Source organism: Melospiza georgiana, chromosome 1, assembly GCF_028018845.1.
Source record: "Melospiza georgiana isolate bMelGeo1 chromosome 1, bMelGeo1.pri, whole genome shotgun sequence".
In the NCBI taxonomy this organism is placed as follows: domain Eukaryota; kingdom Metazoa; phylum Chordata; class Aves; order Passeriformes; family Passerellidae; genus Melospiza; species Melospiza georgiana.
Genome location: NC_080430.1, coordinates 67,200,667 through 67,226,818, shown reverse-complemented (window position 1 = coordinate 67,226,818; position 26,152 = coordinate 67,200,667). Strand labels below are relative to the sequence as shown.

Genomic DNA, 26,152 nt, shown 5'->3' with positions numbered 1-26,152 from the left:
CAGGTGAAAAATACAAGCCAAATAAGAATTACATGGAAAAATCTACATCACAGGGTTACAGGCAAGGTTTTATAACATGCTGCAATATTCACTCCATAGACCAATTGTCTCCTCCTTTCTTTAAATTCTATCCTATTCCTTTCTGGCACATTGCTCTTTCTACTTACCCACCACTTGTAGTTCCAGATAGAAAACTAAAGTTAAAAGGACTTGACCATGCCTTTGCAAGGTCCAATCCCTGAATCACTGTCTAAGCAGCTCCTTTACTGGAAAAGTTTCTGGTTAGACCTTCATCTAATTAAACCATATTAGAAGGCTACAGGTATTTGTCAATGGTCTATGCCTGCCAAAGGACTAGGACAAGGATGTGAAAGAGATGATTTAGAGGAAGCAGCTGGCACTGTCTGGCTTTAGTCACCATTGTAATGCTGCTGTGCCCACTTACTTCCTCTGCTGAAGTTGTTTCCTTTGCACATGCTTTTTGAGGGAGCTTGGGTTGTTTAGCCTGGAGAAATGGAGGCTTGAGGACACTTTATTGCTTTCTAAACTGCCTGAAAGGAAGTTATTGCAAGTTGACTGTCAGTCTCTTCTCCCAGGCATATAGCAACAGGAGAAGATGAAATGGCCTTAAGCTCCACCAGGGGAGGTTCCGGTTGGACATGAGGAACAATTTCTTCACTAAAGTGGTGGCAAAGCATTGAAAGAAACTGCCCAGGGAGGTGGTAGGGTCACCATTCCTGGAGATGTTCAAGAAACATCTGGACATGGAACTTAGTGCTATGGTTTACTTCAAGTGGTGGTGTTCAATCAGAGGTTGGACTCAATGACCTTGGAGGTCTTTTCCAACTGTGATGATTCTATAATTCTAAAAGAAATACTGTAAAAAGCATTATCCTAAGTAAATTGCTCTCACTTTCTTCTTCATGCTGGGCATCTTTAAGAGCCATAAAATTCTGCATAACATTTAATGTTTTCTCTAAATCTACTATTTTCTATGAAGATACTCAGCCTAGCCTGCAGGTGATACCTGTCTTTGCCAGCTGGTGAGTGTTGCAAGACCTCTTGCTTGCAGAGAACTATGAGAAAGGATATAAGAACTCAGGCCACAGCAGAGCTACCTTATCTCTTGAGTTTAATGAAGTGGATCCCTTACACACTTGAAATCAATACTTGAGATACCTGGGAGACATTCTGATAACTTAAGTGGTTTTTGTAAAAATGACAGAGACAGTGTATTAGCATACAATAGCTCTCTTCTTGCCTGACTTATTTATCTAAGTATTTATAAATTTATATGTGGATCTATGTTTACATATTTCAAAAATAGCTTTATATATTTCTTTAAGGCTGGCCTACTTGAAATTGAGATGGTTTTTTGTGCATGTCTGACTATTTCAAAGGAGGTAACAGAATTAAGTTATTACCTAGTATCCTTGCATTTAATACTGATTTTACTGTATGGTGTTCAGCTCTGAAACAGGTATAGATAAAAGCTGTAAGGAATAGAGAACAAGTCAGATGATCTGGACAACCCAATAACTGTAAGCATGTTCTCTGTTACAGAACAGAGATTTGTTCATAACACAGAGCTGTAAGCAATGGATACATTACTCCCTTCTGAAAAGGAGATTAAAGAAATCCATATTACTCCTATGTTTGAATTACTTTTATTTCAATATTTTAAGCCCCAAGTTCAAGCTGACTTTAAGTAATTTCTAAAGCTGTAAGGGGCTAGGCAGAGGGAGGATTTACAGAGACTGCTTCCTAACTTTAAATGCTATTTCTATGACAGGGATTGGAGCCTGCAAAAATATTAAATACTGTCACTTTTTCTGGTTGGATAATCAGTGCTTGATTTCTCCTCTCCCTCCTCCTTTCCAAACACATTGTAAGTTTTAATACTGGGCATTCCAAGACTACAGATACTACTGTTCAGACAAGATATTTTTGGCCTTTGCTAATTTCCACAATTGCTTTTTCAAAATCAATATTTTTTTAATTGGTCACTTGAGCTTTTTTCAGTGACGTTGAACCTCTGATGCATGTCACTTCAAAAGCATTTTCTAAACATTGTAGGCGTCATGGAGCAATTTTAGCATAAAAAGAAGGGTATAACTAGAGATGGCGGGGGAGCAAATTACATTTTGTATATATAGTATTAAATGCTTCCATTAGTTGCCATAGGGATGGGCAGAAGTTGGTCTGAAATGACAGCTTTTCTGATGCTTGATGTGTTTAAAAGGAAAACACTGGGGGGGAGGGGGTTTTATTGTTATTGTTACCCTGGGATACTTTTATAGGGGAAGGGAAAAATATTAAAGTCGTATTTCTCAAAAAAGATGCTTGGTGTCTACATTAACAGACCAGGCATCACCTTCACCTCTGCAGGGACACTGACCTCTACAAAACACCCATCTTTGTAGCTTCAGGGCTGTAATTCCACAGCTGCTCAGAGCTTCTCATTTCCTTTTGCAACACAGCAGCTATAACCACAACCCCTCCTCCTGAGCAGTGTCTGTAAATCTGCTGCAGTCATAACCCATCCCACAATTACTGCTGCGCACACTCCCATTAACACAGGGCGAGAGTGAGACCTGCTCGTCAGACCAAGCTTTTGGATTTGCTCACTCTAACATCCACTTGGCTCAACTACTGGAAAGCAACTGCAAGCAAGCCTTGGGTTTATAGTTATGATTTGAACTTCCACATGATTGTGTCAAAAAGCTCAGAGGTGCGAGTCGCATATCTCAGCGTGTGTTTTAAGCCCGTAGCCATTTGATGTTAAAGCTTTGTTCATGCCAAGCATGACCAGAAGCAGGACGCCAGCTGTGCAGTTAGCTGGCATTCAGGTCCCTGGAAATTTTGTGTGGATGGTGTGTGTGCCATACAAGGGACACTTGCTGGCTTCGCTAGCTGAAAAATGAAAATGTTTTATAAATTACTACTACACAATATGCAGATGAGAGTCAACCAAGAGGCTAAATAATACAACTTTGTGTTTCAGAAAGTAGTCTACAAGAGAAGAATCTGCTTTATAAGGATTACAACTGAGGAAGTGTCTTACTGTCTATAATCTAAATTCACTTTCCATTGATTTTTAGTAAGTTTTTAAAGAAGCACCATGAAATTATTTTTTAATCTGACTTGTACACTGTGCTAAAAGTACCTTTTTTCTTAATTCTCCCAAGGGGAATGTTTTATTGCTATTACTCATCACCCTGTGGAGCACTGAGCAGACACTGAATGCTATTTTGAGGAGACCACTCATAGATGGTGAAATGTCATTTGTCAAGGCTGTTGTTTGTAGTCTGCCTGACACACTGCTGTGTCAGTTCATGGGGATACACCTCACTGATGTGGCTCTACTGTCTCTAATAATTAGTAAAACTTGGGCAACAGAAAAAATGCTCAATTTTTCTTTGCAACAAGGTTGACTGGAAACAAGTGCAACAAACATGAAACACTGGACTGTCCTTGCCTGTAGTGTTTTAGAAACAATCTCCAGTCTCGTGTTCCATTAAAAGGTTAAAAGATCTCTTTTGTCAAGCTGAAGAAGCTGGAGTAGAGGATCTGCATTAGCTGTTCCACAATACAATGCAAGTTTGGTATTAGTCCTACAAATTCCTGCTGAAGGTGCAAAGAAGGATTGCTCAAAGGCAAGAAGAAATTCTTTAAAATGAACAGCACGAAGTTTTAGGTACTCTCCTGAGCCTGCCATGTATGGTTAAAGAGGAGGAGGATGTGGGCAGAAAGGCATGTCTGAAGAGACAGGAGAATTCATGTAGCCCCCATCATGCTAATGGAATATGTAGCAGCAATACATATTCCTCTTTTGAGCCATACTTTTGATATCAGACAGAACTAACTTGACAGCACTACAGTTTCACTACAATTAAGAAAGAAAGAATTAGGTTCCTCTGGCTTGTTTTCAGACTTGTCATTTTTGACCTGCATTATGCAGGATCAAGTTCTTCGAAAAAGCGCAGAGAACACTGCAATATGTAGTTGGACATACTTACATATATAAAATACTCAACTTGTGCACATTAAAAAAATTGCATCCAAACTAAGTTGCAGGTACAGGTAAGCTTTGGAATAACTTTAATAGTGAGGTGCAGTAAAATTCGTCCAGATGTCTCAAGATATCTGGACAATTTTTTCAGTTATATTCGCCTGTTTCATTACAATTCCTGTAAATATTCCCCCTGTGAAAGATACAGCTCCGCAGTAGTTCCAGAGCAACATAAGGTAGGAAATATAAGGCAGGAGGATGTTTTCCCTGAAGCTCTCATTGTTGATCTGTCTTACCAGGGAGGTTAATCTTAAAAACCAGAGACCAAACCATAAAAGAAAATGGTGTGATTTTTTTTGGAGGATAACACAGTATAAAAACAGGAAAGGAGGTTGGGAACATCCCACATAAGAAGGACACAGACTTGTTGGGGCAAATCCAGAGGACAGCCACAAAGATGCTGAGAGGGCTGGAGCACCTATCCTATGAAGACAGGCTGAGAGAGTTGGGATTGTGCAGCCTGGACAAGAGAAGGGTCCATGGAGAATTCTGAACATTCCAGTACCTAAAGGGTGTGTGTAGGAGAGATGGAAAGGGACTTTTTACAAGGGCATGTAGTGATAGGATGAGGGAATTGGCTTTTAACTTAAAGAGGGGAGGCTTAGATTAGATACTAGGATAAAAATCTTTACTGTGAGGGTGATGAGGCACTGGATGTGGATGACCTATCTCCGGGAATGTTCAAATCCAGGCTAGATGAAACTCTGAGCAAACTGATTTATCTAAAGGTGCCCTGCCCATGGTAGGGGGCTTGGATCTAAATGATCTTCAAAGTCCCTTCCAACCAAACCATTTTATGATTTTACAGTAAATTATTCAGAGACTGGAATTGATATGTATTATTTATCTATGTATGCACAGTGCCCTATGAATATTAAATCAAATTATGTTATTTGAGAACTACACCTTGTAGATTTGTTAATACTTCATAGTTATGTCTTTTCTTTACATAAAGGCAGTCAGCAAAAAGTTACTTGACTTTGTTCTAGCCAGAATGCAAGTCTCAAATTTTTATTGAACGTAATCATGTGTATTTATGTCCAGCAGCTCAGTTGTTTATCCCACTTAAACCACTGACCAACTAAAACCAGGCTTATGAACGATCTGCTTTCAGTGCTATTTCTCAAATGCCACCAGGAGACACTAAGCATGCATTTGTTTCCAGTTTCCCAGTGCTAGTTTTCCCTTTCTTCCAAAGAAGGTCAAGATTGAGCTAGTACCTGTATTAGTGCAAAATAAAGGCATTTCCTCTTAAATTTTTGGCCAGCCACACTATCTTGTGCAGGGGGATAGCTCAAGCTTTTGTGACTGCTGAGTCCCAGCAGGATGGATGATTTTGTTGTCTTTGTTTCCAGCAGCTGATTTAGATCCTTTTGAAGTTCCTTTGCCAGAACTCCTTGGAAAGTGAGCCAGAAGTCAAAAGCCTCCACCTTCTTAACTGCTGAATGCTGGTGGGGCAGTGAAGGCAGGCTTATCCAAATCATCTATTTTACTAGTTTCCTCCACTTTTCTTGACACAAATAGCTCTGTGTTTCACTACTTCCACTAAGTTGCCCGTGGGAGAGAACTAGAGAAAGTTCCTTTTCTTCCATTCCTGTGTAGTTTGTTATAGGAAAAAAAATCGAGTCATGTAATTGAGGAAAATTATGAAGGTCTATTAAAGCAGAAGAATTTCTGCCTGTATAAGGACTAGAGGAATAGGCTTTAACGTACATGCTCTCCCAAATTCTCACTTCTCTGTTTATCATATAATTATGACTTCAACTTCTCCTCCCTCAAATGAAGGCGTATCAAACTGCCATACATCATCTTAGAATAGGCTTTTACTATGCAGGATAGCTAACCTTTGTTCTCAATGACAGCACTTTAAAGATTTTTCTCAGCTTGCCACTTCTTGAACTTCTTGTTCATGACATGTGATGGTGGAGCTGCCTCCTTTCAAGCTCATCTCTTCTGCACTAGAATCCATGCAGTTCTTGCTTTAGACCTAAATAACAAGAATGTGACCTTGATGCTATGAAAGCACTGCCCAAACCTTCCACTGATCTCAAGAGCCAGAGTTACCTTTACATTCACTTTAATGTTTCTGGATATTGATAACTTTTATGGCAGAAGCATTAAAAGTAAATACTGGCACTGGAAGCACCTTCTTCTGGACATCTCTCATTAAATTCCTGGTTTCAGCCTAAGGATCCCAAAATGGACTTGTACAAAATTTCTACAAAGTTCTGAAAGCATCAAAGTTAGTCTCGATCTCCGTAAAGAATCTGCAAACCTCATTTGAATATTTTTGTCTTTTGCTGTTTGTTATGTGCATCATAATATCTGTCTTGCATTACAAATAAGAAATAGAGAACACATTTGTGTCCTAATTTTGGTAGCAATCCTCTCTTTTTAACATATCTAAGCACAAGACTGATCATTATAATTAAAAAAAGCCCATTCTTCACAGCTTAGGGGCATAAACTTTTATATTCTTCCTTTATTCTGAATGTATCCCTCAGGAAACAACTCTCTGTAATAATCACCTTGCCTACACTTCTTCAGTCACACATTACATTCTCTCTCCCACTTTCTTTCAGGTTAATATTAGTGTTTGTCAGCAGCAGACTCTTTTTTCAAGGCTCTGAGTCATTACAGTAACAGTTATATTCTCAGTAGAGTTCAGGGTAGGAAAAAACCTCAGCCCAATGCCTACAAGTATCTGACTGTTAGAGAACCAGAAGGCTACTCACTCCTTTCTCACTCCTTTTAAATGCCAAGTGTTCAATTATGTTCCTCTTAAGATTTGGGAGGGTTTTTTGTTGGCTTTCTTTTTTTAATTTGGGGAAAAGTCAAATGTGATGTAGTAGGTTACTAAAGCTCATGATGAGGAATTTTGGCTTCAGATTTTTCCTAAGTGTGATAGGTTTTTTCCAAGTATTTCTTTAGCAGAGTTTGATTGGTTGGTATTATGGTCTAGCTCACAAGGCATTCAGTCTCTGTCTAGTCCTATATAGATACCTGTGTATGTTACAAAATCACTTCACCCGTTATCCTAAACAGGGATCTATACTGATAATTCAGTCAATAGCAGAAGTTTTGCAAGTTTGGCTTCAGGCCTCGATAAAGCACAGGAAAAACAGAGAGCTACAAAGTACAGTTTCTGGTTCTGGCTACTGCTGCCCTTCCCTGTCCTGTCCTCTGAGATGCTCTGCTGTTCTTTGGAAACCAAGTCAGAGTACACATCTCAGTGGCCTATGCTTTAGCATAAGAGTTGTGCAGAACTTTCCCCCTGAGCCTCAGGGGTTTGTGAAGCCTGATCTGGGGATCATGTTTAAAACGGATCCAGACATGTAAGCTTTACAACTGAACTGGATTTCTGAGAGCTGAGCTTTTCTTGGACTGTGGGTCAAATCTGAGCCCACACCACCATCCTAGAGATTTTCTAATCAGGCAGGCAAGGATTTCCCTCATGATGATGAATGTTACAGAAGCATATAAATACATAGGCACTGTTACCTTTCTTGTTGCTAAGTGCTCCCTAGTCAGAAAGAGCTCTTAGCAGTTGTCAGAAATGCTGCACTATAATTTAAAATAAACTGTAAATCCCTGAGATGGATGAAGGTATCAAGATGGATGATCTTGCAATGGTCAGTAGAGAGGCTGCTGGTGATTTCAATGACTTTGCTTGCCAGTCATGATTGAAGATGACCATGCATATTGAAAGGGACACAGCAAAGAGGATCAGGAGGATACATCAAAGGCTAAAGAATAGGTGCTATTAAACATTCTCCAGCCTGCAAGCTTGTAGTTTTTTTTCAATTTCCTTCTGACTGAGAGATTGTGTCCCGAGGAAAAACCAAAAGTATTCCATATTGCTTGCAAACAGGCATAATCCTTGGAGTGAGTGATATTCCTGTCTTCCATTTTCCTTCTACATTTTTGTGCTGCCAGCCTTTCTTATTTTTCCTGGTTTTATGTTAAAGAAAGCCAGCTTGCCTAAACAGGCAACTGGCCCCTGTAATGGATCCAACTATTATCAGAGGCCAGCTTGGAGGAAAAGCTATACAACTCCATAGCTATACAGCCACTGTTCAATAGTCACCATGGCAAATACAAACCCTCCAAAATGCAAAGATGGAGGTGCTAGCAACTCTCCAAAATGCAAATAAAGCAGCTTGCAGTGTTCTTGTGGATTGCCTTTGCTTTAATTTGTCCTTAGGAATGAAAATGTTTGCCACATCTCTGAAAACAGAAACACAGTTTGGTAAACCTCATCTACCACTAAGGTGGCACAGGGAGACACCTACTCAATCCAACTATATTTAGTGGAGTGCCAGTGTAGAAACAGCCATACCAGACTCTACTTGGAGTTCATGTCGCTTCTCCTTATCTTTGATGCTGTCTGGATGCTCTGGAAAAGAATATAAGAAGCCTTAGGAATGGGAAGCCATATAGTAATCTCTTCATGGGGATTCTTACTTTCTAACTTGCTCCAAAAAAATCCCTGTACTCTGAGGGTTTATTCATCTTCTTGGGTTTCTTCTTAAAAACAAACAAAAAATCCTATGCTACTTGATATAGAGTTTTCTGATACTGAAAAGACACAGTTTTGAGCACCAGCAATGTTTGGTGGCAATGGATTTTAGAAGGTATTTATATCTGATCTTTTGAGCAAAATATCTGCAAAAATGAGAAGACTAGGTCTGTCTACTTATTGACACTTCTCTTGACCAGCACTCCTGAGTTTAAATTTATCAAAGGATCATTTTATCACTACCTTCTTCAATTTCTTACTCTCTTCCAAAAAGGCTTTGGGGAACTTCTCAAAGACCTGCTGGAAAAAGCAGGGTCATGATCCTCTTGTGAAGGATGCCCATGCAGCTTAATAGCATGGCCCTTCTTAGCCCCTAGTGCCTGGCTTGATCAGGATTCCAAACTATGTGCAGCTTCAGTAATACTAAACTAGATCAGCTGTAAGCCAGAAAGAGATAACTGCTATATTTCAGTTTATTAGCTATTCAAGCTCACTTTTAAACTTTTAAAAGGCAAATTATAATTGAAAAGATCTCAGTAGAAACATATTCTGCTTTCACAGTCTATGGATATGTATATTTAAGCTATCATGCCATGACACTGTGCTCTTTGATTTATATTTTTACTGATGCTTTGACTGAGTAGTTTGTTGCAATGTACTGCTAAATGAAGGAAAAATCAAAAACTGCATCAGACAACCACTCTGTATTTCATTCTAGAAAATAGCTGGCAATTATAATTACTCACCATGTTTCTGGCTCAGAATAAAAGTGGCATTGCACAAAAAAACCACACTGAACATTCATCGTGATTAGAAAATGCTCCATACCTTGGAGTGCAGTGGAGACATAAGAATAATTTTAAATGCAAATTAAATTGTGGGGGTAGCAAAGAGAACAGATAAAAGACAGTAAAACAAAGCCTTTCACTTTCCTCAAATTAGCAGGCTAATGTAGTATAAAAAAAAGCAGTTCTACTCAGATCTGTGCTAAGAGCTTTCATTTCATCATAATATAAAACAGCAGATCCGTCACCTTTCTCTATTCAGTACTCTTGATTTCGAGGTTGAAGTGAAAATTAGAAGCTGTTCTTTCTGGCTCACAGACTGGGTTGCATTTGCTTAGTCTTAATCCATGACAGTAGGATGGAAAGAGGTCAGTAACACTGGTAAGTACTTCTGCATCTGATTTTATTTATTTATTTTTAAAATCTTTCAGTGCTTTGGCTTTTTGTCAATGTGCATTTCCTAAAAAAAGCTACATTGTGTGTTTTGTAAAAGGCTGTATCTTAAGCAGAAATGCAACGATTCTTTGAGAATGCTTATATCAGATGTTAGAGCTCCTTCAAGAATGAATGAATTCCTTACAGTAGGAATTCTGTAATAGGAAAGATTTCTCAATATTCTATATATTTCGTAGCATTACTGGAACATTTTGTATGTTGCTTTTTCTGTCTGCCTTGTCCAACAAGCAGTACCAGATAAGAAATGAATCTCTTCTCAAGATGTTATTTGCATTATATTCATAGCAAAACAATCTCATTACCCTTATGGTAAATGATGGAGCAAGCAGGTATTTTAGTTAGTGAAAGAAAACTATTAGATAAAACATAACGTTATATTTAAATTTAATAATTATGAAACATTAAAATTATCTCAGAATCTGAGATGCAACAAGGAAGATCGACGTGTAAAACAAATTCTTAAGGAAACTTGATACAGATTTTTTTTTCCTTAGGAAAGTTTTTATCAAATCAAAACCAGGGGCTTAATTTTTTAGTACGAAGGGCGAGGGGGAGTGGGGGAGATGAACGTAGTGTCACCTCCTGTTGCTAAGTAACAACATCTCCTGGCCATTTTTATCTGATAAAGGAAGTCCAGTTGACGTTATGCATTATTCATCAGAGTTCCAATCAAACAATCAAAATTGTTTGCTTACACTGGGGACATTTAGTAAGATCAAAGAAACCCTCCTTGAAACTACTGGAGCTTACACCACTGCCAGACAGCCCTTGATACTCTGCAGTAAGTATCATTTCTGGTTTGGGAGTGCTACAGTAAAGTGAATTGCTGTGGAACGTAAAAGTTTTCTCATCAGGACAGACTTCTGAATTTTAAAAGGACTGCATGTTGATTGATGAGAACTGAATCAAAGGGAAAAGGTAAAGGTTTGGAAGCCTAGTTTCCTGACTTTTCACAGCAAAATTGAAGGAATTACTTGAAGCAAGAATCAGACTCCCTGCCTCAAACCTTTTTGTTAGGTTTGCACGGAAAAGGACTAGAGGTATTTTTGTCCGTCTGTCTTAAAATACATGTTGTTCAGAGTTGTTTGCATGCTTATGATTACATGCTGTGGTGAACTGTGATGTGGGTGAGAGAACGGGGTTGTGTGTTTTCTGCAAATCCTGTTTTTTTAATGTGAGTTTTTAAAAGTATAATAAAGTGCAGAAGATAGTAATGAAGCTGGAGAAGGGTCACAGTATCTTTCCAGGAACTCTGCCGGGCTCAGGCAAACATAATTCAGTGTATAGCTTGGAGAGTTGTAATCCAGGATCTCGGCAGATCTACGATTCGAAAGGATGCCAAAAATATGAACCTTAGCTACAAAACAGTGTTAGGAGAAGCCTACTATTTCTTAATGATTGCTCTTACCACATATTTTAAAACCGATGGTGGAATGTTCTGTTGCTACTTCTGGTCAGCAAGAGGAGAGAGGAGAGGCAAGGTTGGCTTCTGGTCCATTTAGGTGGAGTGAAATATCCAGAATATTGTGTCTTCCTTTCTAGTGCAGTGTTTTGGCATAAGTGGCAAGAATGCAGTCTTTAATGTAGTCTGTTATAGTAGTGCCTACTTAGAGGCACTGGCTATGAATCTGGCTAAAGGAGGTCCTTGTCCTGAGCTTTTCTGATTTTCTTTTTAAGGGCAAATGTAACAGGCAGATGAATCCAAGTATGTGTCTTAAGAAATGGAGACTGTCTAGAATACAGGTGATTGCACTAGGAAGATACAAGGAATGTTGCTAATACTGCAGTAGCACTTTTCTTTTTTGTCTTTAGACAAGGTTTTGAACCAAACATTCTAAAATAGAAAAGGATGCTTATGAAGTTCTATGAATAGTGACTTGAAAATACTTTGACCCTAATATGCCAGATGAAGTACTTTAGTGACTGCCTACACAGTACTTTCCACAAAGAAACCCACCAGCTTTTTTTCTCTGACATCTCTGTAATCTTTTCTAGGAATCTGACTGATCATTCATACCGGAGTATTGTACACAAAGCACCTTCAAAATGGACTACTTTTTGGATGTTGAGTCTGCTCACAGACTGTTTTACAGTCAAGGAGCCCAAGGTAAGAAACTCTGGCACTGACTCAGAAAATTACTAGTTTAACAGTACAGTTAAAATGTATGTGGCCAGATAGGGGCCAGTGACCAAGATACATAAGTGTTGAGAGGGCACAGGGCCTTCAAAATGCATGGGCTTTAAAAGGGACTACAAGAAGAGTAATGGTGGGGTTGATCTGCCCTCTCAGAGCATAAGTAGGAGCTGTGAGAGCTCTTGCATGTGCTGCAGGAGCAAAAAGAGCTGCCAAGATACAAGTTCTGGTGTTGCAGAACATAAATGGACATGACAGAGGAGACAGCAATGGCCTGCAGCTTGCTGAGTAAGCCTGTAGTGTCCTTTCCCTTCCTTCTCTTTCTTCTCAGCGATCATAAGGTGATGTTACTCAGGAAAAACTGGTTTGGGAAGGCCCTGAGGCAGTCCCCCACCCGGTTTGCACAGAGCAGCTCTCACTGGTCTTCATCGTCCCCTGTGAAATGCTGGCCCCCACAGAGCAGCAGCAGGGTGAGAGGGGGAGGGTAACCAAGATCCACTGCTTTAATGTAGTTGAGACTTGTTCACAACATAGATGATATTTTTGGTAAAGTCAGTTCACATTTTTCTCACCAGCTCTATATTTGGAGAAAACTTGCAATATCAGAGAGAAGGGGTTTTTTTCCCTTAAACTTTAAACATCATATTAAATTCAAGAAAATTGTAAGAGCCAAGTAGCTCTATCAGCCATTTTTGTTTCTACATACTGCCTGTTTTTTGAAAATGGGATCAATTTTTCTTCCACTATTAATTTCATTAGTTGCTAATCAAATGCAAAGTGTTGACAACAGAGTTTGGACTTCCCTCTGGAGGCTATTCTCCCAGAGCAAGATGTAATCCACCCACAGGATGCCACCATCCCAGGATAATGGGGAGCAGTACCACCTCTAACCTCTGGCTCAGCTGAGGTGCTGCTGCCTAACACACGCTGTGTTGCTTAGCTGCTGTCTCAGTTGTTGTGATGCAATTTCATCTGTACCAGTTGTAGAAAGCCTTTCTTGTCATAATACAGCTTCCTGCATTGAACAAGAGATGCAATACTAAGGACTTCAAAATCAGGGAAAAACCACGGAGGGCAATGAGTGATTTTGATGGGGTTTTTTTCTCCATCTCTAAAATACAACAAACACCTGGGTGTTGCTAAGAAGTAATTTTGAAATATGTTATTCAACCCTCTGAGCAGAGAGGTTGGACTAGATGACCTCCAGTTCCAACCATAACAATTTTGTGATATCTCTATGGGAACAAACCATTTCTATTCCATAGAAACTAAAATTCAGGAATATACATCTCACTGCTTTACAAACTATAGCAAATTATCAACAGCATCCCAATGCTCTGCACTGCAACATACAGAGGCAACTGTGGAAGAAAGAATATGTGATCATGCAATGAAAGTCTATTACACTCATGTGCACAGGGTGACTTGTAAGGGTTGTGCAGGTCAACTTCGCTACAACTATATCCAAGCAAGCAAGATTGAAAAAACATTATTATCTTACCCATACTTGGAGAAATTATATTGTTAGCAGATATAGAAATGCTTGTACTGATCAGTTATTAAATCCAAAACAAGGAAAAAAAATATTATGCAGAACTGTATTCCTTGATACAAATGTCATCAGCAGGGGGCTGACCTCTAGATCTGTCATGTAGACTTTTATCCCTTGGCCAAAACAAGTAGGAGCTGGCACTGAGACTTGGAGATTTTTTGTTGCCCTGCTTGGGAATGTTTTATGAAAGTTACCAATTACATTCTTCCCCTGTGCACCAGTGTCCCACACTCTACCTCCCTCCACAACTAGAAACATTGACAGAAAAGCCATGCTGCACTTAGACTCTGTCACCTTCCGCTTTTCACCTTTCTCATTGCTCCTTTTACTGCATTTCTTGCAGCTCCTGCCCTTTGCATCTCTTACCTCTACATGCTTGAGGTGAGGCCTCTTCCCCAAACTCTAGTAACCTCCCCTCTCTTCCTATTTCTGTGCTTGAGGTCAGCTGCTCTCCAACAAGCTGAGTGCCAGCAGGGAAATTGCTCAGAGCACAGAAGAGACAATGCTTCTGCTTTACATTCTCAAATGCTGCAACACAGCAGCCCCCTGGCAACAGGAGAGGTGCTTGAGGGGAAGAACAGATGAACAATTGCAGTGGCAATAGGATGTGAGATGAAATGTGGCCTGTGCAGAGAGAAGTTTCAGGAGGCTTTCGCTGAGCCTCTCTGAGGTGCCACAGACTGCTTCAGCAGGCTGAAGAATAAGCCTCTGGAAGAATTATGATCATCAAGCTTTTCTGCAGTAAATGCCTTTATGACTACCTTTAGCCCCAAACTTCTAAATAACCCCTTCCTCTCAGCTGCTTTACCCCCAGTACAGAACAAGCAACTTAAACCTATTGAGTGTGTATTCATGCTGCCTATGCAGCTCTGCTAACTCCTGTTGCCCTTGTACCTTATGCCAAATTTTAAAGCTGTCTTCCAAAAAACAAGCCCTTTCATATGAGGTAATGGCATGATATATCCAAACATGGGCAAAATCATCATATTTCTTTCCTTCTCCACCTTCTGAGAAACAGGCTAACTGCATTAAGCTTTAACTTTCTGAAACCGCCCCCAAAACACACTGAATGTGAGGCACTCATCCGCAATAAATAGCATAGCTCAAGTAGCTAGTATGGGACTGAATAAAAGGTCTGCAAGAAAGCATTGCCAACAGATCTGCCTAATGGGATTGCAAGTAACTATTTGATGTTGGTATAATAGCATGACGCTATTAGCAAATCACACTATCAAACAGCATGTGTATATGCAATAAAACTGCAATAAGAACTGAGTGAAAGAAGACTACAGTATTCTGCCATTTAATTGGAAACAACATCAGAAAACAGTATATGTGTTATTAGTAGTGTAGTTATATTGTTAGTTATTGCATTACAAAGTGCTCTGTTTACACAATGTGGAATGGGGGTTTATGACCCACTCAACTCTTCTATGAGATTTGAAGGTCTCTGCCCTTTAGTACTCCAGATCAAGAAAAAAGTCTTTCCACTGCTTTGACATTAATGATATGACAATGTTACAAATGGCAGCTGTAAAGCACTCATTCTCATTTCTAATCATTCCTTGTGGGTGGAAGAGAAGGGAAGGAACTCAAAGAGCTATGATGTCATTGACAACTGATGACATAAAATTCTACCTGGCCTGGGGTCTTATGTACTTGAATGTGTGATACTCTGACCTCAACAAATAGACTGAGACAGGGTTTTATCCTCCAGCAACTAACCCACCAGTTCTCTGCACCTTACTGCCTGCACTAACACCCACACCTTGTCCCTGCTCCTGCAGAAAGATGCAAACTGCCTTTGCTGTTTTAGGGTAGGAGGAGAGAGGTGTTACTTTATGAGCTGCCACCTCTCCCATCCTCTTCTCTGCAGGAGCAGCCATCACCTCACTTCCATGTGCTGAGCACAGAGCAGAGAAATGCTTGCCCGTTCAGGCTGTTCTGCTGTTCAAACAGCTGTTCCCTGTTTCCTTCAAGGAAAGTGAAGCAGGAGGGATGGAAAAGTCACAAAAGCTGGATCTGCCAGTAGGATTAGCTAGATTTAGAAAACTTGGTAAATGAAGCCAGCTGGCTGTAGTCTTCAAACACAAGCTCTGCAGCCCTCCTGACTGTCTCTTCTGTACTGTATGTTGGAATCTAGGAGCTGGTGGGATGTCCTTGCCAAGTGCGTAATGCCTGGTGACGCATCTGCAAATCAGAAACAGGAAAGAAAGGACTGTGATCCTTTGGATCCAGCCTCTTGCCCTTGGAAAGCCTGAATCTGAAATCTAAGCATGAAGCTGGACTTTCATTTTCAAAAAAGCCTTCTCCTTCTGAAGCGTCTGGATGATACTGGTTATTCTTGGCTGCAAATGTATTCTAAATGCAAATCTATCATGGCTTTCAGCTGCAAGGGCTGCAAGTATGTAATGTGGCCTGGAATAGGATTTAGTTCACTTATCCCTTAGGTGGCCTCAGTGATGATGTTTCTACCTAAGAGTTCTAACTAGCTTAGCATGTCTCAGAAAAAATGTCATTTTAAAAGCAGGGTTCACCTAATCTTAGATATCTTCCTTGGATTAATGTAAGTCTTGCCTCTATACTGATTATGAAAGCCTAGACAGTGAAATTGAGTGAAAGATGCCTGTGCTAATGGCATTTGTTTGCATAGAGGAATGGCAAGATAGAATCTAATTCAGAAAAGAGAGTAACTTCCCCAAAAATGGGTAAAGCTGTAATCCAAAGCTGTAAATGTGAAGATTTCATCTTGGCTGTAGCCTGGTTTGGAGAGGCATCATTGATCTTGAAGTTCTATATAAAAATTATGCTTTTGGGCATGAAAAGAAAGACTTCACATTTGACAGAGCTGAGCAGGCAGGCACTGAGAAGCAGCAGAAGCGAGCAGCTCTGTAAGGGAAAATAAACCCAGAGTCACCAAAATAGGCAGAGGCAGCAGCCTCACCTATGAGAGGTAAAGCACAGCAGCACACAAGCCATGCAGGTCTGGTGACAGTCACCAGGTTTAGTCAGGAGTCCAGACCATCAGACAAGTCCATGGATGATGAGGCAGGCATGAGACTAAGCAGGACGTGAAGTCAGCAGTCTGGATGTGGATCAGTGAGGAATGTAGCCAGCCACAGGCATAGTTGAAGCCTTGCTCAGCAAATGGGCAGTGGCCACAGTGTAAGTGTAACTCCAAAATCAGGGAGAAAGCAGATTTTGAGGCTTCTTGCTTCTCTTTCAAGAAGCTCCAAAGCTGGTCAGGGCCTTTTAAACCATTCTCTCCAACATCTGTACCATGTCAAAGAGCCTGCCTTGAGCCACAGCCAACTAAACTCTGTGCAAAGAGTGCACACAGAGCTGTTGGTACCTGGCTTTCACCTAGGCTCCATCACCTTGGATTAAGAACTGAGGAACCCCTCCCTCCCTCCCATTGTACACCAGGGGAGCTGAGCACCTGGATGAACTCTAAGAGAGAAGAATAATTCCTGCCCAGTACATTGCAAGAGAAGGCTTTAGGTACTGCCATAAAAGGGGATTTGCCCATCACAGACAGCACATGGCACTTTTCCACAGGCATGATCTGATGGAATGGGGCCCAAGACTCACCCTCTCTTAGTGCCTCGAGCAACAGCATGCCAGTCTGACAGCATGGGCTGACAGTGCAGTGTCAGGGTGCCACTCTGGGATGCAGGCATCCACCTTTGCACCACAGTGCAACTCTCAGGTCCCTGCTGGGAGTTTGGGTTCAGCTCTCACATGACTTCTGACTCAATAAAATACTTTCTAATTTCCTGTGAGAGAGCTATGCATCCATTTATATCCTATAACCTTGTACCTTATATCCTTTCAAACCAGCAGGGCACACCAACTTAAAATTAACTATTTAATTAAAATTAAAATTAACTATGTTAATTATTTTGAAGATTCTGCTACATTCCTTGAAGTTGCTTGCTAGGCCATTTGGTAAGATACAATTCACATATTTAATTTAATTGAACAAAACCCTCTTGCAGGTTTATCTTAAGCTATCCATTGTACCTATAATTAAGTTACAGACAGACTTATATTAGGTATGCTTTTATTGGTTGCAACATTCATGTAATTTACTTGGTTAATTCACATTCATCAGGAGCATGAATGAATAAAAAATGGAAAGTTAAAAAAATATAGAAATAAAAATATAGTACATCCTGCCAGGGGTAACAAGTTTGTATAGACATATAGGCCATGATTGCTCAAAAGATTTCAGGAAATCATTCTTCTTGATAATGTTTAATAAAGTACTCTCAGGTATAGTTTTAATTCCACATTTTTCTGTTACTCTATGTTTCCACAATATTTATTTCACTGTGCTTCATTTTTTGCTCATTTATTTTAATTCAGTCAGTGCTGATTCATTCTAGATGTTTGATTTAATCACTGCTGACTCTTCATTGCTACTTTCCTTCTGCTTTTGCATATTAAATTGGGTCCAGTGTTTTATAAAAACATATTGCTGCAGAATCCTCAGATCCTAATCCAGAATGATTCCACTCTGGATGTCCCTCTATCCACCAAAATGTGTAATTAATCCATCCAATGTGTTAACATATTTTCAAAGTTACAATAGCTTCCAGGTCTCTTTTATCTATCACTAGTGATATCACTAGTTCTTAGACTGACAGCAATATCAGAATTAGTAACATCAAATGTGCATTCTTAATAAAATGTCCCTACCTTTAAATAATATTAGGAAACTGATCAACATCAACCTTTTCCTCATCCTTTTTAGAATCCTTTTCCTACTTTCTATTCTGGCATATCCCCATTATTGAGAATTTCAGAACAACCTATGCCTTTGGACATAGAGAAATAAGCAAGCTTCACCTAAAATGTACAAAAAATGCTAGTTAGGTGTATTGTGCACGCTTTTTAACCAAATTCCACAAACAAGCAGAACGAACGTGCACATAAATGTGGATATCCTTTCACATGGGTACAGTTGTTTGCAACCCTTGGGCCTGTGGTTGAATATGATGTATCCATGTACTTTGCTTCAGATTACTGAAGTCCATCAAGACAGATTTCAACAGCTTTGCTTTAGAGACATGGAGCAATCCATATGCATGTGCTTCTGTGTTTATGTGGGAGACACAAGCCTATAAATCTTTCTTCATAAATGACAAATTATGTCCTCTCCACATGATCCACTCTCTGCCTCTCCTGCAACTCATACTCCATTTCCCAAATCTAATCCTCCAAATGTTGTCCTTTCACCTTCTTTTAAATGCAACTGATAAGGTGAAGTGGCATTAAACCAGACCAAAAGATTTTTTTTTCCTGGTAAACATTCAATTGAACCCATTGCCTGGTTTGTCTTTAAGGAAGAATATTCACAGCCTAATAATGTTTCTTTAGCACAAAAGGAGTATCATGTGCTAGATGAATCAAAATGTACCCGAACTCATCTTTTTAAAGCTTCCATTTAGCCAAAAATATATTTCTGCATGCATTATCCACAGGCAGATATTTTATGTCATGGTGAGCCCTCTCCACAGAAGCATGAAGGAGAACTGAGTAAGATCCCATATGTTTCTCTAGCGGAAAAAAGTAGCAAGGAAGAAGAATCATATTCAATCAGCAATAGTAGGATTGCAATTAAAATATTTTTATAGGGATTTTACAAAGTGGTTAAAAATTTGGCCTGAGAAACAAGGTTTTCCTCAGAAAAGCCTTTGAGATTTCTGATGTAAACCAGCATCCCCCTTGTGGCTCTTTCAGTGTTATTTGAAGTTGCTTTTGATTCTATGCATCAGGAACACAGCCTTTCTACATCTAGACAGCTGCAAGAAACATTTCAGCACTTCACTTGGACTAAGATAAAAATCATCATATTTCAAAGATTTGCCATTTTGAGGTCAAAATGTACTCTGCAAATTAGGGTTTTTAGGTGAAGACCCTATTGAGTCAAAAATGACCACAGTACTTGTGTCACCAATGAGTTATTTTAGTAAAGGCTGATTGGTAAAAGTGGGGGGAAAATCTAAATGAGTATTACATGTTTTCTCCAGTTAATTTTTAGGAAGATGCTATTTCACCTCTGAAATTTTTCCAATTTTTTTTCCTAAGTAACACAACTCTTAAAAAAAATCAAAACTATAACTCTTCAAAACATAAAGGTAGTTCTTGGCAAACAAAAATTACTACTAACATTTTTATTAAAATATGTGGAAAAGTATCTTAAAGGAAAAAATGGAAGGTGTAATCACCCTTCATATTTTCAGTAATTTTAAGGAGTATTTAAAAATTGTGACCAGCTATAGATCTAACTAAACATATTGAAATTATATGTTAAAAATGCCTCTGAACTTGTAATACAAAAATTTACATATTTTACTTTCCCTTCTCCCAAAGACATACTTGTGTTGCATTTTAAGGTATTTTTCTCTTCATAAGCAACTTTTTCCCTTTCTAACAAATACCAGACTACACATTGCCGCAATGAGCCAATTGGAGTGTAAGCCTGTGAGGAACAATGAAAATAGAATTAAAGAATTTAACAAAATGACTTATTTCCCTTCCTCATGCTGTCACAGTGGCTCCTTAAATTGATCTTTTAGACACTGTTCTTAAATCTATTTGCAGAGTAAGCAGGTCCCTTAATGTGTACTGTAATGTCATTCCATTGCTCCAAGACCTTCAAGAGGATACCTCCTAATTTTCCTGGAAAACTATCTCCTAAACGTATGTCCCAGAGACTGAGCTGGTTCATGGAGAGCAGCTGAAGCTAGAGATACTGGTGGGTTATCTGTGATGGACCCAAGAGTCACATGGGCATACATTGACAGCTTTACTAAAAAATGTATGGCGAGTCATTCTTGAAATAAAGACTGCTGTGGATTAGGAAAAGAATGCATACAGTTATATTCATGGCAGGCATAAACGTTCACTGTCACTCTGTGGATACCAGAATGTCATCAGCTATACTTTTCAGTTCTAGAATTGATCTTAGGTTTTTATTGCAAAATGTTTTAATACTTATTAGCCTACTCTGAAATGTTTTCAATGTTTACTTAAAATTTCCAGTCATTCTTGAAAACTCCTTTTGGTAATATACACAAAGGGTAGATAATGATGGTTGTCAAAGTAATACATAATGATTACTCCAAGAAACATTTTCTAGCATCCACCTACCTGCAGTCAAAATGAATACAAGCCAGATCCCAATATTTTGACCCAAAAGGTAAAAATGATTTATAAACAATTATATAGAAAAGCTTACTCTTATTCTCTGTTTACTAAAAATGTATATGTATTTTGGTGTTGGGATTTTTTTCAGATATATTTCTGTGCTGTGATCGAGCTGAAATTCATGGGTGCCCTTTCACTGACTTCAATTACAGCTAGGTCATGCCAGTTTTAAAAGACAAATCTTTTACATGGTTGTTTTATGAGATGACTTTTACAATAATAACTTCCTGTATAGATAAATCTTCCTTAAGTGTAAATTTGAAGATGCAGTACACAAAATTTTCCATAGCAGAAATTTTCCATTCTCTTTTATCTTCATTACTATTCCCTATTACAAGGGAGGAATGGTTTACAGCCTACTTGCAATGTTTACTTTAGCTTAATCTAAATAGTTGACCCCATTAAATCAACTTCAACTCCTGCCCTTTGCTTTTACTTCAAATTCAAATGCTAGGTTAGAAATGAGCAACCTCCCCCCACCCAGAAAAAATCTATTTAAAAACAGAAAATAAGTAAGTTAGAGCAGAAATATCCTTTACCTCCAGCAGCACAGATTTACTTGTTTAGTAAACTACATAATACAGCAGATTGAAAAATAGAGCATGACAGCTTTTGTTAACTCATACTAATTATATGCTATCATACCTAACACCTTAGTCAGATCTTAGGCATCTGAAAGCTACTGATTGACAAGTCTCATTTGAAACTCTAAAAAACTTTTAAAATAAAGAATCATAGTTAGTAGGTTGCAGAATATGCTCTTAGTCACTATCAGTCATGTTCTCTACTCCCAGTGGGAGAATACAGTTCATTGTTAGTTATTTGAAGTGTGATGCTCTACAAAAGCCCTGAGATAAAGTCTCTTATGCTAAATAATGTCTCAACAGCAAGAAACATTTAGGGTTTAGGCTCCTAGGCTCTTACAGGGTCCCATATGGTAGTTAATGTTTATAGGCCCACATTGTGGGTAAGGATGGGCTTTCAAGCAGAAATTCTCTTTCCAAGTGGAGGAGAAAGTACTTGTGGATGGTCCTCATGATTTCAATGATCAGCCACATCCCAACTAGCATTTGTGATAATCTTTATCTACTCAGATACAGAGAGTTTAGTTGGATATATTTAACGAGGCTCTTCTCTTTGTGATTTGTAATTTATAGGCTCAGTGCCTAAAGCAATCAACAGCCACTCATAATTACATTTCACATATAAAACACCTACATTTAAGGGACATTATCAAAGCTATAAGGTCCAGAGCTAAATACCTAGGCAATGCCCAAATGAAGGTTGCCTCTTCAACATTAATTGTCTCCTTATATATATGGATTATAGTAGGGCTTCTAATTGCATGATGACAGCAATTTTTTACTATCCTACCATTTGCTTCATCAGTGCATGGAGTGGGCAGTGCTCACTTAATGAGCCAGTATTAAATATTTTGCTTTCTCCTCCTTGAATGCATGGCCCCAAGCCATTTAAATCCTGCTCAGAAGATACTTTCCTCATGGGTTTTTCATTGGTGCTTCACTAAAGTATATGAATACTTTACAATATTAATGGAATTATATGTTCACAAAATCCCTACTGAATGAAAATTATGTTTCTCCCTGCTCCACAACTAAGAAATTAAGACATAAAGTGATCAAGAGCAAAAAAAAAGTAGCTGTTAATTTTAAACGCTCAAGAGGAGACAACAAGAAACTGAGTTTTGGAATAGTTTGCATCTTGTCAAGAATAATAATCATATCATGTGTTCCACTGATATCTGGAAATATCAGCTTCCATCGATATCTGCAGATTAATTGACCACTTAAATATTTCCACTCCTCAGGTATCACAGCCTCAAAAACTCAGCCTCAGGAAAAGAGAGACTGCAGCTATTGAGCTATTGAGAAGTTGAGAAAAGGATTGTTTTAGTGATGTAACTAGGAACTTAGAACAAGCAATCTGTGGCAACAACAGATCTGTAATCTGTGTCTTTGGGACACAAAAGAAAGCAATCTTTTCTTGGTATCATTCAGACCAGCCCTTAAATTCTGTATCATGTAGAATATAAGGCAAGGACCTCACAGCAAACAGCCTGTTCTACTACCTGCTACAGATCATCTCTTCTATTGAGTGATTTTCTTTCTCTTTTCTTTTCTAGTCTTTTTTATTATGATTATTCTTTTTCTACCTCCTTCTTCCCCTTTCTATTTCTCTCTGCTATTCTCATCTTCATTTATTTCTTCTTACCAGCTCGTCGGGCAACTCTTCTCACTGTGCCCACTCTGGTGACAGCAACTTCTGAGGATGACATAGACCGGAGACCCATCAGAAGGCTCCGGTCTAAGAGTGACACCCCTTACTTGGAAGAAGCTCGGATCTGCTTCAACCTTGATAATGGTAAGACCACAGCTTCCCTAAACAGCATATGATGTTAATTAAAGACTACTTCTTGAGATGCAGATGGACCAGATGGTACCTCCTCGTTCACAAGCGTTGTGGTGGTTCACCAGACATCCAAAGACGCCAAGGCTGTCTAACTACAAGCACCTGCATATGGATGAACAGGAATAATTTTCAAAATTCTCCTGCAAGTGCTAACTAAAACTTTTTTTTCTGTTTTAGCCAGGGTGAGCTAGTGAGATCACACCAAAATAGAATTGATTTGCAAACAAAATATATCTTAACCATTCCAGGCATAGAAACATGAAAGTTCTTGAGAACATTTATGGAGGGATTACAGCTAACAGCAGACTTGAGCTAAACCCAGTGTTACAGCCAATGCAGCACAACCCAAAACTTCAATAGTACTAATTGGCAAACATGGAACAGAAAATTCTTGACTCTGCAGGAATGAATAAGAGAACTGTCCTTCAAAATTCAGACTAACTAGTGTTATTATCACTGCCTTCAGAATTTGTGAGATCCAACATTCCTTCCTTGGTCTTTCTTTCTCATTGAAGCTGACCAATACAAAAGATATTGGAAGTACTGACAGTTTAGTGACTTCAAGCAGAGTGGGTTTTGGCATTTTTTCTAAAAAGCCCTGAATTAAATGACATGAGCTAGTACACTCTTATGCACATATTTTAACTGTCTAGCTTATACTTTACTTTTAGTAAAGTAGTACTTTTGTGCTACCCACTTATTTTTAATAGCATTTTTTAATTATTTATATTACACTAACCAACCGAAATTGGAGCCCGAATGTGGCAGGCAGCCTATAAACCACAGGGTAAGAACGTCTACATAAAGAGCTGATTACTAAACAGAGAAACAGAGATTCCACAAAACACCAAGCCCAGTTTGCAGCAGACGTAGGGAGTCCCTGGTTTTTGCAGAGGGTCACATTTTTCTCAAAGACCTGCCGAAGCCCTTAGGAAGGCGAGCCCCGGGCTTTGAGGCTGGTCAGTTTCAAACGTTGAGTGCAGGCTCCTCAGTCCCCCCGGCATTTAAACTGCCAAGGTGTGGCACGCCATCCCGCTTTACGCCATGGCTTTGCCCAAGGAGCGAGGGTAAGGAGGTGAAGGCATGCACCGTTAGACATCCCACCAAGTCCCAATGAAGCGGTGCTGTGAGTTCCGGAGGCCCTGGGCTAGAAGTGAGCATTCGGGGCTCCGGGCTTGCTGCGGGGTGGCACCTCTGCCGGCCAGGCCCATCGGCGGCGTTCGGCACCTCAGCCGGGACCTCCCCTGGGGGCGGGAAAGGCGCTCGGCCGGACCGTGCCCGGGGCGGGGGCCGGCAGCGCCGGGGCCGGGGACAGCGCTCCGTGCCCCGCAGCGGAGGCGGGCGGGACTCGGCAGGGGCAGCGGGCAGGGCCGCCGCGGCCGCTCCCGTCCGCAGATCCTTGACGGGTTTTCCCTGTCTCTCCCCCTCCCTCCCTGCGCTCTTTTCTCCCTTTCCCTCTCTCCTTCCCCGTCCTCCCCTCCCCCTCCCGCGCCTCTCTCCCTCCTCCCTTCCCCTGTCTCCCCCTCCGCCCCCTCCTCGCCCGGCCGCCCCGCGCCGCCGCTCGCCCTCGCCAGCTCGCCGGGCCACGCTGCTCACCGTGCCCACATTAATGGCGGCATCTTCCGAGGAGGACATCGACCGCAGACCCATCCGCCGCGTCCGCTCCAAGAGCGACACCCCCTACCTCGCCGAGGCCCGCATCTCCTTAAACCTCGACACAGGTGAGAGGCGGCCCGGCCCGGCGCGACCGGCGGCGGGGGAAGCAGGGAGGGAAGGGGCCGCCCCCGCCCTCCGCCCCTGCCTGCGCCCGCGGGCTCCCCGGGCGCCGCCGCCCGGCCCTGCCCCGCTGCCCGCGCCTTCGCACCTCGCCGGCCTCCCCTGGCCCTGGCCCGCACACCGGCTCCCCCTGCCCCGCGCCTCCCTCCTGGGTGAGCCGGGACCGGCTGCCCTGCTCCGTTCAGCCCCTCGAAGCTTCCCCTGTCCCAGAGCGCCGCCCTCTCGCCTTGCACAGCGTGGTGGCGCATCCCCTCAAGGCTTCGGCACTGTCCCTCCTCGCCAGGTGCTGGCATCCCTCCTGGACATGCTGCCCTTGGTGTTTTGCAAGTCTCTCCCTGGCTTGCTCTTTGCCTTCTTCCCCTGATGGGTTTATGCCTCAGAAGTGCAAGGAAACTTGCACCTGCGTTGTCCACTTAGTTTCATGAGGTCCCCAGTTGTCTCAGCATTGCCTCTTGGGACTCTCGATGGGTTTACAACCTGATGGTTCCTACCAACACACCTCCAGCTCCCTGCATTCACCTCCTTCTGCCTATTATTGGGACGAACCTCCTGCAGTTCTCCACCTGACCTTTCCTTCTCCTTTCTCCACTACTGTGCCTTCCTCTTTGCCACCTCTTCCTCATGACTCCTTTGAGATTTAAGCTGTCCCCTTCAGTTCATCCTGTACATGATGAAACTATCCTGTTTCTTTTCTACTAGGCCTCTTTTTTTCCCTCCTTTCTTGACCTTTCCTTATGAGCTCTATCAACAGCAAACTAACCACACCAGAGGTTACTTGCTCTCAAAAACAAAAGAAAGTTCTTCCTGCTGGTTCTCTGCACCAAACCAGACTTCCTCTGTTTGGGAAGGGGGACAGCATGAGGAAGGATCTGTAGCCAGCAGTACTGCAGCCTCCCTTCATGTCCCAGCAGTAGCACACAAAATGGCCCAACTGTGTAACATTCTTTGATGCTGAGCCTGTGAGCTCACTGCCAGCTGTAAAGGGAAGAGAGCTGCCTTGGAGTTGCTGCTTGCCCTGCTGCAGTCTCTCCCATCCCTCCTCCCCCTTTCAGCTGGCAGAAAGTTGGAGATGGCAGAGATGCATTTTCTTCTTCATTTGGGGATGGAACAGATTCCCCTCCCCCCTCCTGTTATCCCTGCTGCAATTACACCCTTGGTAATGGCTGATGCGCAGTTTGGTTTTGCCACTGGCAGAACGGTTGGTTACATTGTA

At 40.8% G+C, this 26,152-nt stretch overlaps 1 protein-coding gene across 5 annotated transcripts in view; it reads left to right on the top strand.

Annotated features, from left to right (window-relative positions):
• Positions 1 to 9,204: 9,204 nt before the first annotated feature.
• Positions 9,205 to 26,152, top strand: part of PHACTR1 (phosphatase and actin regulator 1) — a 295,507-nt gene continuing 278,559 nt past the window's right edge. Inside the window, exons 1-4 of one of the 5 annotated variants that reach the window (XM_058032829.1) lie at positions 9,205 to 9,744; positions 11,828 to 11,939; positions 22,969 to 23,115; positions 24,738 to 24,884. In XM_058032829.1, coding sequence (XP_057888812.1) covers positions 11,879 to 11,939; positions 22,969 to 23,115; positions 24,738 to 24,884 — 355 coding nt within the window. In that variant the 5' untranslated portion in view covers positions 9,205 to 9,744; positions 11,828 to 11,878. Of the gene's footprint in view, positions 9,758 to 10,446; positions 10,614 to 10,635; positions 10,873 to 11,827; positions 11,940 to 22,968; positions 23,116 to 24,737; positions 24,885 to 26,152 lie in introns of those variants that run through there. The other 4 variants (XM_058032812.1, XM_058032803.1, XM_058032848.1 and 1 more) reach the window with 4 other exon arrangements.